The 16,240-nt window shown below is 46.8% G+C and overlaps 1 protein-coding gene across 4 annotated transcripts in view; it reads right to left on the bottom strand.

The window, feature by feature from the left end:
* The window catches only part of fgfrl1a (fibroblast growth factor receptor like 1a), a 322,593-nt gene extending 307,830 nt beyond the window's left edge, over positions 1-14,763 (bottom strand). The window contains exons 1-2 of one of the 4 annotated variants that reach the window (XM_080199272.1): positions 14,033-14,763; positions 12,578-12,722 (exon numbers count right to left, since the gene is read on the bottom strand). In XM_080199272.1, the coding sequence (XP_080055398.1) occupies positions 12,578-12,641 (64 nt within the window). In that variant the 5' untranslated portion in view covers positions 12,642-12,722; positions 14,033-14,763. Of the gene's footprint in view, positions 1-12,577; positions 12,723-12,838; positions 12,950-13,030; positions 13,124-14,032 lie in introns of those variants that run through there. The other 3 variants (XM_080199003.1, XM_080199188.1, XM_080199095.1) reach the window with 3 other exon arrangements.
* Positions 14,764-16,240: the final 1,477 nt, after the last annotated feature.

Genomic DNA, 16,240 nt, shown 5'->3' with positions numbered 1-16,240 from the left:
TTCTAGCATTCTCCATTCACCAGACGAAGGGACTAACCCAAAAGCTAGTGAGTTTACTATCAAATAAATCGGTTGGACTTAAACCTGGTGTTGTCAGACTTTTTACTGTGTTTACCCCAGTCCAACGCTGGCATATCCACATCATAGACTCTATAGAGACAGTCACTTGAGACCGGAATTGAACCTAGGTCCCTGGCATTGTGAGGCTGCAGTGCTAACCACTGCGCCAGCCTTTCTCTCTGTCCTGCTTCTCAAACTTCCTGTTTCCTTTTCTTCCTGCCAGTGCTTCCCATGGCCCACACAGCCATTGAGAGTGATGACTCATCCCACTGGGATACTGCCTTGTCTAACTCTCAGCGCCTATTTAGCTGGCAAGAGGAGTGGCCCTGAGGAGACATCTCATCCCTCAGACACTTAAAACCTCCCACAGGACAAATGTCAGCAGAACTGAACCAAGGTGGCCACAACAATAACTACCTTCCTTAAAACTGATTCTCTTTTATTTACACACTACTCATCTCAGAAATGACAATGATGTGAAATGTAACCATTTTCCTTTCAATAAAATAGTGACAGGCTGCAGTTGAAACATAGAAAATAAAATTTACCCTATCTAATCCTACTGGAATTTTATAAATTTCTATGATTTCCCTCCTCATTCCAACGGACACAATCCTAACCAACTTAGTTTTGCCTCATATGACAGACCTGCCATTCCAGGAAATCAGCCTGGTAAATGCTAGAGGGAGTTATATACCAATTTAAGAAATAGGAGCAGAACTAGGTCATTCGACCCCTTGAGCCTGTTCTGTCAGTCAACAAGACCATGGTTGATCTGTTTGTGTTTCCAGTTCTACATTCCCATCTACCCTTGATTCCCCTTGTCCAACAAGAATCTGTCTATATCTGCATTAAAAACATTCAATGACTCTGTCTCCACCACTTTCTGAGGTAGCGTTCCAAACTCCCACAGCCCTATAATTCTCATCTCTGTCCTATAAGAGTGACGCCTATTTTAAAATAGTGCCTCCTGGTACTAGACTCACCCACAAGAGGGAACATCCTTTCCATATCCACCTTGTCAAGACTGTTCAGGATCTTATTTGCTTCAATTAAGTCACCGCTCAGTCTTCTAAACTCCAGTGCAAACAAGCACATCCTTTCCTCAGAACATGCTCATTGTTAGTTTAGTTCATTCATTAGTACCACAAATGGGCTTATGTTAACACTGCAATGAAGTTACTGTGAAAATCCCCTAGACATCACACTCCGGTGCCTGTTCAGGTACACTGAGGGAGAATTTTGTATGGCCAATGCACCTAACCAGCACTATGGGAGGAAATTGGAACACCCAGAGGAAACCCACGCAGACACTGGGAGAACCTGCAGATTTCGCACAGACAGTGACCAAAGCTGGGAATCAAACTCAAGCCTCTGGTGCTGTAAAGCAGCAGTGCCAATCACTATGCCACCTTGCCACCCCATTGTAAGTCACCTTTGACGCACATTTACATCCTTCCTTAAATAACGGGGCCAGTTAGATCCTGGAGTGTCAGAAAAAAACCTTTGACAAGATGCCACATAGGAGACTGTTAAGTAAGTTAAGAGCCCATGGTGTTAATGGTAAGTTCCTGGCATGGATAAAGGATTGGCTGATGGGCAGAAGGCAGAGAGGGAGGGTAAAGGCGCCTTTCTCAGGATGGCAGCCGGTGACTAGTGGTGTGTCTTAGGGGTCAGTGCTGGGACCACAACTTTTCACAATATATATTAACAATTTGGAGGAAGGAACTGAAGGCACTGTTGCTCAGTTTGCAGATGATACAAAGATATGTCGAGGGACAGGTAGCATTGAAGAAGTAGGGGGGGGTGGTGGCTGCAGAAGAACTTGAACAGGTTAGGAGAGTGGAAAAAGAAGTGGCAGATGGAATACAATGTGGAAAAGTGTGGGGTTATGCACTTTGGAAGGAGGAATGGGACATAGACTATTTTCTAACTGGGAAATGCTTAGGAAATCAGAAAGTCAAAGGGACTTGGGAGTCCTCATTCAAGATTCTGTTAAGATTAATGTTAAGATTAATTAGGTTCAGTCGGCAGTTAGGAAGGCAAATGTAATGTTAGCATTCGTGTCGAGAGGGCTAGAATACAAGAGCAGGGATGTATGTCTGAGGCTGTATAAGACTCTGATCAGACCCCATTTGGAGTATTGTGAGCAGTTTTGGGTCCCGCATCTAAGGAAGGATATGCCGGCCTTGGAAAGGGTCTAGAGGAGGTTCGCAAGAATGATCCCTGGAATGAAGAGCTTGTTGTATGAGGAACAGTTGAGGACTCTGGGTCTGTACTCGTTGGAGTTTAGAAAGACAAAGGGAGATCTTATTGAAACTTACAGGATACTGCAAGGCCTGGATAGAGTGGATGTGAAGAGGATGTTTGCACTAGTAAGAAAAGCTAGAACCAGAGGGCACAACCTCAGGCTAAAAGGACAATTCTTTAGAACAGAGATGAGGAGGGATTTCTTCAGCCAGGGAGTGGTGAACCTGTGGAACTCTTTGCTGCAGAAGGCTGTGGAGGCCAGGTCATTAAGTGTCTTTAAGACAGAGATGGATATGTTCTTGATTAATAAGGGGATCAGGGGTTATGGGGAAAAGACAGGAAAATGGGGATGAGAAAAATATCAGGCATGATTGAATGGCGGAGCAAACTCGAGTGGCCTAATTCTGCTCCTATGTGTTATGGTCCAAAAGAGCACCCCATGCAGCACTGGCGCACTAAATGACTCTCACACATTCGTTTCATTGAGATTCCCTGACTGGTGCCAAGGTGGGAGGAGTTCTCTGCAGTGGATTTGGGAACTGGATTGAAACTGTACCCGCATCTCATTCTCACTTTGAACTATGAACAGCTGCGGTAGGGGGCGGGGTAGGAGGGACAAAGAGAGAGAGACCTTCATCCCATTTGTTCACTCGGATTTAAAGCCAGTTTGCCGAGATGAAAGGACAGTGCTCTAATGGCCAATGTCACCCGGTTCCCTGTGAAGTAAAATACCTGCACCAACACTCTACGGCGCTAAAGATGCTTTAACCCCCTGTTAACCCAACACCTTCTTCTCTCACCACACCGCCTTTGAGTAATACCACTCTAGGCCTCGCGGAGGTGTTGAAAAAGACTTGGCAATACGCAGCTCAACTGAAGAAGTACACGCCAATGGTGAGCATTTCTTGACTATCTCCTCTTGCACCCTAATGATTTGCTGGGATCACAGGCTTTCGCATTACTTAATTACTGAGAACACAAAGTCCTCATGGATGAGAACCGTGCAGTCCCAGCAGCTGCTCCCTAAAACTGGGTTCACAAAGCCCTGTTATCCTTCGCATGTTTCCTGTATTTGCTGGTATCTGCATTCCTCCGTTAATTCATTTTAGCTGCTATCATATTTCAGAGCAGACGTCCCCTCAGCACTACTGCGGTGAACCCATGACTTTTACAGCAGGCTTAAGGAAACCGACTGTCCGTGTGCTGTCCCTTCCAATCAAATGCAGCAAGAATTGTGTCTCACTCCATATATTGGTGGGACTGCCAGTTTCGTATTTTTTCAAAAAATTGAATTAACTTGTTTTCTTTACTCTCTGGTCGGTAACAAAGGAGGCGACTCCAACACGCCTTAAAGGTCTCAATCTGTTTAGCAGTGCCATTGCAGAATGTCTGCGCCAATAGTTAATCCATAATCATTCAAAATATCATCAGATTTGATCTCATGACAAACGTCCACTTTTTTATATAAAAGAACACACACTTGGATATCCAGTGTAGAGTAACATCAAAATCTTGGCGATAAAATAGTTGTTGTAATGGGGGGAGCCTGCATTCCTGCACACTAATCTTCAACAATCCCATGGCACATCTATGATCCCATCCCTGATATTGCCACAATGTTCCATGATATTGTCTACAAGTGCTGGCTCAATGGGTGGTATGGTTGCACAGTGGTTAGCCTCACAGCACCAGGGGCCCGGGTTCAATTCTCGGCTTGCATCACTGCCTGCGCGGAGTCTGCACATTCTCCCTGCATCTGCACGGGTTCCTCCGGGTGCTCCGGTTTCCTCCCACAGTCCGAAAGACGTGCTGGTTAAGTGTATTGGCCATGCTAAAGTCTCCCTCAGTGTACCCAAACAGGCGCCGGAGAGTGGTGACTAGGGGATTTTCACAGTAACTTCAATGCAGTAAGCCTACTTGTGACACTAATAAATAAACTTTAAACAATGCATCTTGCTCCATGCAAATTTTAGTCATTCATAGTTTATTAACAAGTAACTTGTACCGTGTTGCGTTGATGACATTATAACAGTTTTGTTTTAAACGTGGCGAATGCCTGTTTGAAAATATCCTCTGCTCTTCACATTATCCATCACACTAACTGCAAGGATAGCGCTTGATTTTTTTTTCCTTATATTATTTGATTGATGTGGGCATTTGTTGCCCATTCCCTAATTGCCCTGAATGGCCATTAGCGGCATAACTGAGTGACCTAATCACTAGCTCCAGAAAAGGACCGGACGTTGATAGTTTTTTTTAATGACAATCATCCCCATTACTGAGACCAGCTTCCAATTCCAGTTTTTTTTTTGTAATTAATTGAATTTGAATTCCACCAGCTGCCATGGTGGAATTTGAACCATGAATCTCTGGATTTCTAGACAGTGACATTATTACCACACAGTCAACTCAATTGCCAAAGGCCAGGATGTTGGGTATGGTGAATATGTTTGTGAGAGAATCTTAATGTTGGGCACTATTTTAACAATGCCAATGAGTGGCTTTTGAATGAATTAAAATCTCACCCTTTAAAATGTGCCTCTGTGAGGGTATATGAGGGTGTTTTTATGTTGTCAGTGAGTGTACGTGTGTATGCAAATAAGAGAGAATGTGTGTGAGAATGTGTCAGTGTATGTGAATGCATTTATGTGAGACAGAATGTGTGCATTAGAGAGAACATGTGTCTGTGTGGGAGGATGAGTATGTGTGAGAATGTCGATGTGTATGACAGAATGTACGTATGTAAGAATGTGAATGTGTGAGAGAATGAGTGTGTGCAAGAAAACGAGTATGTTTGAAAATGAGAAAATAAGTGACAATAAGAATGTGTTTTCTAGTTTATTTGTTAGTGTCAGAAGTAGAATTACATTAACACTGCAATTAAGTTACTGTGAAAATCCCCTAGTCGCCACACTCCGGCTCCTGTTCGGGTACACTGAAGGAGAATTTAGCATGGCCCAATCCACCTATAACCAGTACTTCCTTGAGCCGAACAGGCGCAGGAGTGTGGCAACTCGGGAAATTTAATATGTCAGCAAGCCTTACTTGTGACTAATACATAAAAGTTTGGCTTCGGACTGTGGGAGGAAACCCATGCAGACACGGAGAGAGTGTGCAGACTCTGCACAGAGAGTGACCCAAGCAGGGAATTGAACCCAGGTCCCTGGCGCTATGAGGCAGCAGTGCCAACCACTGTGCCACCTTTAATGAGAATGTGTGTGTGTGTGAAAGAATATATCTGAGCGACAATGTGTGTGAGAGAGTATGAGAGAATGTGTGTGAGAATGTGCGGGTGAGAGAATGTGTGTGTGAGAGAATGAGAGAACCTATGTGAGAATATGTGTGTACATGTTAGCTAAGGAAAGTCATTTGACTCCCCGGGCAGAAATTAAAGTTGAAGCAAAACGGATGGTCAATTTCACCCACGTGTTTCCAACCACAGTCTGTTTTTTTTTCCACAAATGAGAATTGAGCTTCGAGCCGCGACGAGAAGTGTAGATAGGGAAATCCTGGAATCAGATCCCAGTTAATTAAATCTTATCTACTTCCTGGAGAAATTATTGGAATAAAGCTGCGACAACAATTTCCTCAAGCCACATCCGCCGGTGAAAACGGAGGCATGTGCTCAGGAAAGCTGTAAGAATGCTTTTAAACTGATGGCTTCTGTCTATCTTTCAATGGAGGGGCTGCACTCCATAATCACCGTATTGTTCTCACTAAATGGAGTCAAACTCTGCAAACATCCTCTGTTGTCTTGGGGTGGCGGGGGGGAGGGGGGCGGGGGGAACTGCTATAAAAAGTTTCTTCCAACTCGGTTTTTTTTCCTCAAATTATGCAAATCCCTCGGTTTGGCGCGGTCGTGGTAATAAACTTGAGTGTAAACACCGCGGTTTAAAAGACGCCAGTTTGCAACTGGTGAACCAAACGGGCTTGAAAGAGGAAAAAAAGAGAGCGGGGGTTTGGAGTGAAATGATGCCAATGTGCTGAAAGTGTGAAATTCTGTGAAATAAAGAGGATAAGCACATGGGGCAATAAAGCTGCAGTCATACCCAGAGGGAACGCAGCGGTGAAAATAGACGTCTAAATGGGACTTCCAAAATCGGGCGTGTTTGCCTTGTTCGGCTGCTGGGTTGGGTGGTGAGAGTGTGAAATAGCAGCCCACCAGGCAAAGGGCAGCGCTTGAGCCATTTTTCGCTGCAGTCCCAATTCTCCCCTGCCCCCCCCCCCCGCTTCAGAAATCCAAGTGGGACAAAAGTGCGGATGTTTCCTTCAGCCGGGGTGTTGCAACAAAGCAGATGGCGAGGCCCCCACCATATGCCATTGGAATGGGTTTCAGATGAGCGCTGTTATCTTTTACACCATCATGCATTCTAGTACAGCGGGGGGTTCGGGGGGTGGGTGGGGGAGTCGAGTGTGTGTCCCTCCCAATGTATTCCTTCACACGGCGTCACTGGCTAGGCCAGCATTTGTTGCCCATCCCTAATTGCCCTTGAGAAGGTGTTGGTGAGCCACCTTCTTGAAGGTATGTCTGTGTTTCAAGGCAAATTGGACCTGCTTTCTGTAGAAGTCTGAGATCTCGATGAAATCTTGAAGGTTATGAGAGCGGTTGATGGCATAGATGTAGAAAAACGAGTGAATACAAGATAGCCATTAATGCATCTGATTAAACCTGGGGAAACGCTTCTTTCCCAGGAGAGCGGTAAGAATGTGGGGATGTTTGCCACAAAGGAATGCTTTTGGTCCTTGCTTTAGATTCTTGAGTATTAGGAACTGGAAAGATAAGGGTTGGCGACAGGAAAGTGAAGTTGGCACCACATTCAAATCAGCCATTGCCTTATTGAATGGTAGAGTAGGTTGGGGGGGGGCCGAATGGCCACATTCATATGCTGGGGTGTATGTTTGCATGCATTAGGGGGAAGCTTCCTATATGAGGGAGGAACGGACAGTATGCTGCTGGAGTTAAACAAAGTAGATTGGGAAGAGGCTGGCATAGATCAATGGAGGGGAAAGGCTGTGCTCTCTATTCAATGTAAAAACATTCCGACTGCGATGTGTACCAGGCGCCAAAATCACCTTATTAACGCCCAATACATTAATTAGCTCAGTGACTGTTAAACTGAGCATTGGCGCACTTTCAGCAGCAACACTAACCGATTGAGCCTTCTCGAAAGAAGCCAGAGTTGAAATCATTGGTCAGGGAAGAGTGAATTGTGTGGGGAGTTTCTCTGGTAAAACGATCTGAGAATATCAGAACACAGTCTACTTCACCCGAAAGTTAATACCGTTTTCTGAGAAATGTATATGTAACTGTGAGGCCTTTGCTAATACCTGGTTCCCACACTAATCAGGACCATATTCACATCGGGAACTACCCTCAAAATAATGTCTATTGGTGTATATATGTGTGTATATGGGGAGAGTGTGTATGATTGTGTACGAGTGCCTGGGGAGAATGTGTACCTGTGTGGGAGAGACAGTGTGTGTGAATGTGTACGTGTGTGGTGTATGTGTAATGTTTGTGTGTGCAGTGTGTGAGTATGTGGTGTGTACACACAATGTGTATATGTAGTGTGTGTGGTGTGTATGTGTGTGTATGTAGTTTGTGTGCCAGTCTGGTGTGTGTGCAGTATGTGTATGTAATGTGTGTATAGCGTGTATGTGTGTGTCTCTGGTGTGCATGTAGAGTGTATGAGAGTCTCTGGTGTGTGTGTGTGTGTGAGAGAGTGTGGTATATGTGTGCAGCGTGTATGTGTGTGTGTATGTGGCATGTCTATGTGTGAGAGAGTGTCTCTGGTGTGTGTGTAGTATGTGTGTGTGAGACAGAGAGTCTCTGGGGTGTGTGCAGTGTATGTGTGAGTGTGAGTCTCTGGTTTGTATGTGCAGTGTGTGTGTAATGTATGTGTGTGAAAGAGTCTCTGGTGTGTGTGTGCAGTGTGTGTGTGTGTGTATGTGTGTAGTGCATGTGTGAGAGAGTCTCTGGTGTGTGTGTAGTATGTGTGTGTGAGACAGAGAGTCTCTGGGGTGTGTGCAGTGTATGTGTGAGTGTGAGTCTCTGGTTTGTGTGTGCAGTGTGTGTGTAATGTGTGTGTGTGAAAGAGTCTCTGGTGTGTGTGTGCAGTGTGTGTGTGTATGTGTGTAGTGCATGTGTGAGAGAGTCTCTGGTGTGTGTGTGCAGTGTGTGTCTAGTGTATGTGTGTGTGTGCAGTGTGTGTGAGGGAGTCTCTGATGTGTGTGCAGTGTGTGTGTGTGGTGTATGTGTGTGAGAGAGTCTCGTGTGTGTGTGTAGTGTATGTGTGTGTATGTGTGAGAGAGAGAGAGCCTCTGGTGTATGTGTGCAATGTGTATGTGGTGCATGTGTGTGAGAGAGTCCCTGGTGTGTATGCAGTGTGTGTGTAGTGTATGTGTGTGAGAGTCTTTGGTGGATGTGTGTAGTGTGTGTGTGGTGTGTGTGAGAGAGTCTCTGTTGTGTGTGTGTGTAGTGTATGTGTATGTGTGAGAGAGAGAGTCTCTGGTGTGTGTGCGCAGTGTGTGTGGTGCATGTGCGTGTGAGAGTCCCTGGTGTGTATGCAGTGCATGTGTGTGAGAGAGTCTCTGTTGTGTGTGTGTGTAGTGTATGTGCGTGTGTATGTGTGAGAGAGAGAGTCTCTGGTGTGTGTGTGCGCAGTGTGTGTGTGTAGTGTGTATGTGGTGCATGTGTGTGTGAGAGTCCCTGGTGTGTATGCAGTGCATGTGTGTGAGAGAGTCTCTGTTGTGTGTGTAGTGTATGTGCGTGTGTATGTGTGAGAGAGAGAGAGTCTCTGGTGTGTGTGTGCACAGTGTGTGTGTGTAGTGTGTATGTGGTGCATGTGTATGTGAGAGTCCCTGGTGTGTATGCAGTGCATGTGTGTGAGAGAGTCTCTGTTGTGTGTGTAGTGTATGTGCGTGTGTATGTGTGAGAGAGAGAGTCTCTGGTGTGTGTGTGCGCAGTGTGTGTGTGTAGTGTGTATGTGGTGCATGTGTGTGTGAGAGTCCCTGGTGTGTATGCAGTGCATGTGTGTGAGAGAGTCTCTGGTGTGTGTAGCCCCTTGTCCTCGAGGTTTATGGCTCCCTATCCATCAACATTTGTCAAGATAAACAAACACGTTTGTTCACCTGCTGGGCACCAAACTCATCTCAATTAATGTACAGCTCCGTGAGTCCAATCATCTTCCCTTTCATCCTAGAAATTGCCACCATCCCCCCAAACCCATTCCCTGACGGTTCTAGTACAAACAAACTGCCTCTGAAGAACAGGTCATAGGACTGAAAAAAAGCCAGTTCCCCAAAGCCCATTTGCAGTTGCTATCAGAAAAGAAAAAACAGAATAAAAACACGCTTCCTCTTATCTTTAACCTCCTTTTTAAAAAGTCACGTTATCAGTGAGGAGGATTAAAGTCTAAAAATCAGCAGGTCAATGACCAGGAGACTGGAATTCCACAAGTCCCAGTAACTCGACCCTAGCCAGTGGATAGGTGCAGCGAGCTGTGCACATATCACTCTGCTGCCTTACAGCGCCACCGGAAACAAAACAGCGAAGGCCATTCCGCCCATTCAGCTCCGTCCCGCTCCTTTCACCTCACCTTCCGCCCTCCGCTCAGGTTATGCTAGTCTGGTTCCAAACCCCTGTCCTCCTCTTTGGCTTTTCTACCGTGGAGTCAATTATGCGGTAACCAACCCCCCTCCCCACAAAGCATAAGACCATTCGGCCCATCTCTGAAAACTGTTCCCCCATGAGATGTGGGTGTCATTGGCATGATCAAGATTCCTTGTCCATCTCTAATTGAACTGAGTGGTTCGCGAGTCACATGTAGGCCACGCCGGGTAAACACAAGTAGGTTTGCATTAACACTGCAATGAAGTTACTGTGAAAATCGCCCAGTCGCCGCACTCCAGTGCCTGTTCGGGTACACTGAGGGAGAATTTAGCATGGCCAATGCACCTAACCAGTACGTCTTTCAGACTGTGGGAGGAAACTGGAGCACCTAGAGGAAACCCATACAGACACGGAGAGAACGTGCAAACTCCGCACAGACAGTGCCGGGAGTCAAACCCGGGTCCCTGGCACTGTGAGGCAGCCGTGCTAACCACTGTATCACCGTGCCGACCTCAAGGGTAAGGATGGCAAATTTCCTTCCCTAAAACACATCAGTGAACATAGTGGGAACACAGTGACGACCGAAAGCTTCCTGATGGCCATTCCTGAGATCTCTCCAGATTAATGAATGAATCCGCTGCTGAGTGGGGTTTGAACCTAAATTCCCCCCAGAGTATTAGCCGGAACGTTTAGCCCAGTGACACTACCACGGGGCCACTCCCCTGATTCCTCCTTACTCTCCCCGGAAGGGATCTCCTGAGCAAAGCTCCCTCACTGAAAGAACGTTCAAACTCCCACTGGAACTCCATCCCATTCCTGACCTTCAGAGCAATCCCAGCTGGAAATCTTATCACTATCCCGTCGGGAAAAAACAAAATCCTTATCCGCCCTTGGGGCTCAAATGTGATGGGAAGAGGAAAGGACTTCTCACAATGTTTTTGGTGTGTTTTATTTTCTTCCCACCTATTCGGAGTTTGGAGTGGTTTCTGCGTGGCATTCCTACCTTCCCGGAAAGTGGAAGCAGACCTGCAGTAAGTAGGGAGTGCGACAAGATCCGGGTTTATGCCAATGGATTGCGGATTAGAATCCTCCCTATTATAATAAAACAAGTTATTCCCCTGCTTTCCATCCTCTGAGAAACAGACTGGGGATTTAATTCAAGTTCATGGACACCAATCATTGTCAGAAGCGATAACAAACTTCACTTCCCTGCCAAGATGTAAAGCCATTCTCCACTGCTACCACGCTAAATATACAGTATTGGAATCATTAATCTTCCAACCATCGACTTCCAACTCGACCCCGTCTCAACTCTAATGAACGACAATGGGAATTAGATTGCAAAAGTCTTGTTTTTCTTACAAGCCTTTGCGGAAGTAGCCTCCAGTTGTTGGCTGGGATCCTTCCTACCAATGGAAATAGTTCAATTAAATAATTACCCTCGGTTATCTGTCAGCTTGGTCTAAAGCAATCACAATGGGCAGGCTATGCAATCAACACAAGAGACAGAATTCACATCCGGTGTTTATTTAACCTAGGAACTATCCAGGCAGTTTGAGCGGTAATTAAAGTATAGAGAGGGAGATAGATGGATAGAAAGAGTGTATCCTCTTATGCCCAGGACCTATCCGCGTGAGAAATCCGCTCGATTTCCATTTGGAATAATCCTCGTTTCTTTTTATTTGTAGGCAGGGTTGGCCAACATGAGAACTGTGGAGGCCGAATTCACAGTTCCCTGCCTGGCTGGAATGTACCGCTTACTCTAACCGTGCACAAAGACAATTCTAACTGACATCAAATCCTCCTGCAATAGCTTCAGTCCGAATTCTCTACCTGTCCCACTAGCGCCGATCCAAACCCTCCCCTTCCAAACACGAATGGCCACAATTGGGACCAATCCATTGATAACTCTCACTCCCCTTTTTTGTAAAAGATTCATCGGGTTCCTGAGGACGGGAGGCAGAGGGGGACGGAGGTGGCGAATCGGATCCCAGGCTTCTGTGCTGAACTGACAAGAGAGAATAAAACTACAGGATCTCCCCCGGGTGTGAAATTCGCCCCCGTTATTTTTCCCCTCCTTCACTGGAAGGAAACTTAGTGACTGGGAAGCATCTGGATTGTATCACTGGAAAAATTACCACCCCAGTTTGGAAGGGGGGAAGTGAAGTGGGCGCTCACTGAACAGGCGGCTTGTTTGCTTGTGTATGGCAAGGAGGGATTACACAAGAGGAGGACGAGAGCCTCTGCTTTATCCCACCAGGAATGCGATTGTTTTCTCTGCCTCCAGGCTAGAGAACCGGAGGCAAACTTGTTTTACACACACAAGCGGGAACGGGACGTCCCCACAGGCAAACTTTTCTTTTCCCCCCGCTGTGAAAGCAAGAAATGCATGGGAGATAAGGAATGAGGAAGACACAGAGAGAGAGCTCTTAACCAGGGTTGGATATTAGGAAATCGAGATGTAAGATTCACACTTTAACCCCCAGATATCACTTCAAGGTAGGGGAACCAATACAAAATTGATCTGCCTACATAGTATGATATCCTCTCTACAGGTATACAACAGATGGCTCCGTTCATTGCGCTCTTGTTCAGCCGACCTCAACGCAAGTTACTGCCCCACCGAACCGCAATGCAAAGTGCCCAGGTACTCACCCCGGGCTGCGTCCGAGAGAGCTGCGACTCCCCACAGTAAGATGAGGAGCCGGAGAGATTCCATCCTTTAAAAAAATACTCCCTTTACGAGGCAAAACGCAAAGCGGAACGGCGTCCCCTCTTTATATTCCTCTCGTTTTCCGGGCTGCGAAGAAATGAAGGGATTTGTGGGGTTTATTCTGGTGAGGGAGGAAATCACAACATTCACATTTCTATCCACACACACACACACTATTCCCAACAAGGAAAGCAGCTGGTAACCTCTGTGAGTTTCGCAATGTTAACAGTATTCCGGGGGACAGACTCGAATCCTCACCGCTACAGCTACCTCTAAGAGGATGTTTAAAACTATACCTGTTCATTACTGGAGTGGGGAGGGGGGGGGGGGGGTAGGGACGGGGAGAGGGTCTGAGATTTCAATCCCTCAGGTTCGCCCTTCAAGGGATATTTTACCGAATCTTCATAAATCTCAGAATTAAGAAGGAAAATGAAATCAACATCTCTGGGGTTGATCTGACACCACCCTGACTTTCCCCTTCGCTGCCTGAGCGCTGGGACGCCCCGGGGGCACAAAACAAGGCAGTGACTGCCTCCAACATGCCATGTAATTACACATTGTCATTAGTTACAAATTTGCAGCCAAACACGCTACAAAGTAGGCGAGAGGATTGGCTCTTCAAGGGTGGGGGGGGGGGGGGGGGGCGGACAAGAGATGGCCAGGGGCTGTACACATTGCCACGTGCAGCCGGCTCGGTTCCCGGAGAGACAGCGCTGGCTAATGCCTGCTGTGGCTTTGGGGGGGGGAAAAAAAACCCTTTATATAAAACAACTAAACATTCAACACGTGCACCCTTTATCCCTATATATAAAACAACTGAACATTCAATACCTGCACACAAACAAATGCGCGACGTATATATACAAAATATATATATATAAATGTGTGTGTCTTAAAATGCACACACACACACTGGACGCTGCCACTGAGGTCTCGCTCTCTTTATATGGATTGTGAAACAAATCAATAATACAAATTCTGATTGCAAACTAGCAATTCGACCCACCCCCCCCCCCCCCCCCCCCACCACACACACACCTTCTCCATTGGTGGATGCGGCCGCAACAGCTCTGTAAACTAATTAGGTTCACAGACACACACCTCTGAGGTAGTCAATTGTGGCAAATGGAGACCTTCCGATTGCCTCTCTTACACCCAAATACACGGCTAAAAAAGAACACGAATCAATGGCAGAATCATTGACTGGGGGGGGGGGGGAAACAGGCGCGCCGTCTCCGTTCGCGAAACTACCTGGGTTCGTTGTCCAGCGCTTTGGGTTCAAGGCGCCACACGAATGCAAGTTGTAAAGTCGTTAACAAACAGCCGCGGGCGTAAATAAACACAGCGACTGCGGGGCGAAGCTTTCTGTGAATCTCAGTGTGCTCTGTCCCACTCACCTGCAATCTGCGATGTGTGAACTGGAACGAGCAGGGGTTGCTTCAGACATAAACTTTCCATTTTAAATTGTGCAGAGCGAGAAGGGTGGGGGGGGGGGGAATTGATCACAGGCAGCCTTTGAAATCCGGGGGGCTGATTCCATCCATGTGCTCCCCCTCCCAGCCGCTCGGTGCCAACGCTTCCCCGCAGTACACAGCAAACTTTGAACTTTGGCAGGAGAACCGCAAAGCCACTGACTGCAGCAGGACTCCGGTCCCCACTTACACTGCAACAGATCAAACTCCCTTCGCCCTCATTACATTGCAAAAGGCGGACAGAGGGCTCGCTCTGCTTGCTGAACAGGCTGCGGCGACCAAGGTAGGATAGGACCCTCCTATAAGATCTCCTCCAGTCAGTCCAAAAAAAAACAAACAGAATACCTGAAATCTCCGATTGGCAGCTCCTGCGCTTTTCAAGATTTTTTTTAAAGACAGCTGTAGAGAGAGATTGCAATTTGAGCCTGAGCTTGCCAAGAAATAACCCCCTCCCCAAAAAAAAACCGCCAAGCAATCGATGGATAAGCAGCCCTGCCAACTGTTGCAGTTTACCGTCTCTTCACCCCCTTTCTCTCTCTATAGCGTGTGTTTGTTGTATAAAGGAATCGCTCCGTCAATTTGGAAGCGAGAGGTCGGGCTTTGTGCTTCTCCAGGGAAAGGCAAGTCACTTACAGCAGGCAAAACTTCAGGCCAATCAGGGGCGAGCTGCAACTGACAGACAGACTGGAGTTCGGGCCGGACCTCCTGTGTGTGTGTGTGTGTGTGTGTGTGAGAGAGAGAGAGAGAGAAAAGCATCAGCTCTGGAAATGTGTGTGTGTGTGAGAGAGAGAGAGAGAAGCATCAGCTCTGGAAATGTGCGTGTGTGAGAGAGAGAGAGAAGCATCAGCTCTGGAAATGTGTGTGTGTGAGAGAGAGAGAGAGAGAAGCATCAGCTCTGGAAATGTGTGTGTGTGTGAGAGAGAGAGAGAGAAGCATCAGCTCTGGAAATGTGCGTGTGTGAGAGAGAGAGAGAAGCATCAGCTCTGGAAATGTGTGTGTGTGTGAGAGAGAGAAAGAGAAGCATCAGCTCTGGAAATGTGTGTGAGAGAGAGAGAGAAGCATCAGTTCTGGAAATGTGTGTGTGTGTGTGTGTGTGAGAAAGAGAGAGAGAGAGAAACATCCCTGGAAATGTGTGTTGGTGTGTGTGTGAGTGAGAGAGAGAGAGAGAGAGAGAGAGAGAAAGCATCCCTGGAAATGTGTGTTGGTGTGTGTGTGTGTGAGAGAGAGAGAGAGAAAACATCCCTGGAAATGTGTGTTGGTGTGTGTGTGTGAGAGAGAGAGAGAGAAAACATCCCTGGAAATGTGTGTTGGTGTGTGTGTGAGTGAGAGAGAGAGAGAGAGAGAAAGCATCCCTGGAAATGTGTGTTGGTGTGTGTGTGTGAGAGAGAGAGAGAGAGAGAAAACATCCCTGGAAATGTATGTTGGTGTGTGTGTGTGTGTGAGAGAGAGAAAAACATCCCTAGAAATGTGTGTATGTGTGTGTGTGTGTCTGTGTGAGAGAGAGAGAGAGAAAAACATCCCTGGAAATGTGTGTGTGTGTGTGTGTGTGAGAGAGAGAGAGAGAGAGTGAGAGAGAGAGAGAGAGAAAACAACATCAGTCCTGGAAGTGTGTGCGTGAGAGAGAGAGAGAGAAGCATCAGCCCTGGAAATGTGTGTGTGTGTATATGTGTGTGTGTGTGAGAGAGAGAAGCATCAGCCCTGGAAATGTGTGTGTGTGTATATGTGTGTGTGTGTGAGAGAGAGAAGCATCAGCCCTGGAAATGTATGTGTGTGTGTGTATGTGAGAGAGAGAAGCATCAGCCCTGGAAATGTGTGTGTGAGAGAGAGCAACAGCCCTGGAAGTGTTTGTGTGTGTGTGTGTGCGTGAACAACAGCAGCCCTGGAAATACAGCAACCACACAAATTCACTGTCACACACTACAGCAACCAGACACTCACTCATACAAGCAACACACGCACACACACTACAGCAACCGGACGTACTCACGCACACATACTACAGCAACCAGACACACACACGCTACAGCAACCAGATACATTCACACTCACATACAAGCAACTACGCACACGCCACACAAACATTATAGCAACCATAACACTCCACACACTCACGCACACACACGACAGCAACCA

The sequence above is a fragment of the Carcharhinus amblyrhynchos genome, chromosome 1, assembly GCF_965287045.1.
Source record: "Carcharhinus amblyrhynchos chromosome 1, sCarAmb.v2.hapA, whole genome shotgun sequence".
Classification (NCBI taxonomy): domain Eukaryota; kingdom Metazoa; phylum Chordata; class Chondrichthyes; order Carcharhiniformes; family Carcharhinidae; genus Carcharhinus; species Carcharhinus amblyrhynchos.
This window is presented reverse-complemented; position numbering and strand designations above follow the sequence as displayed.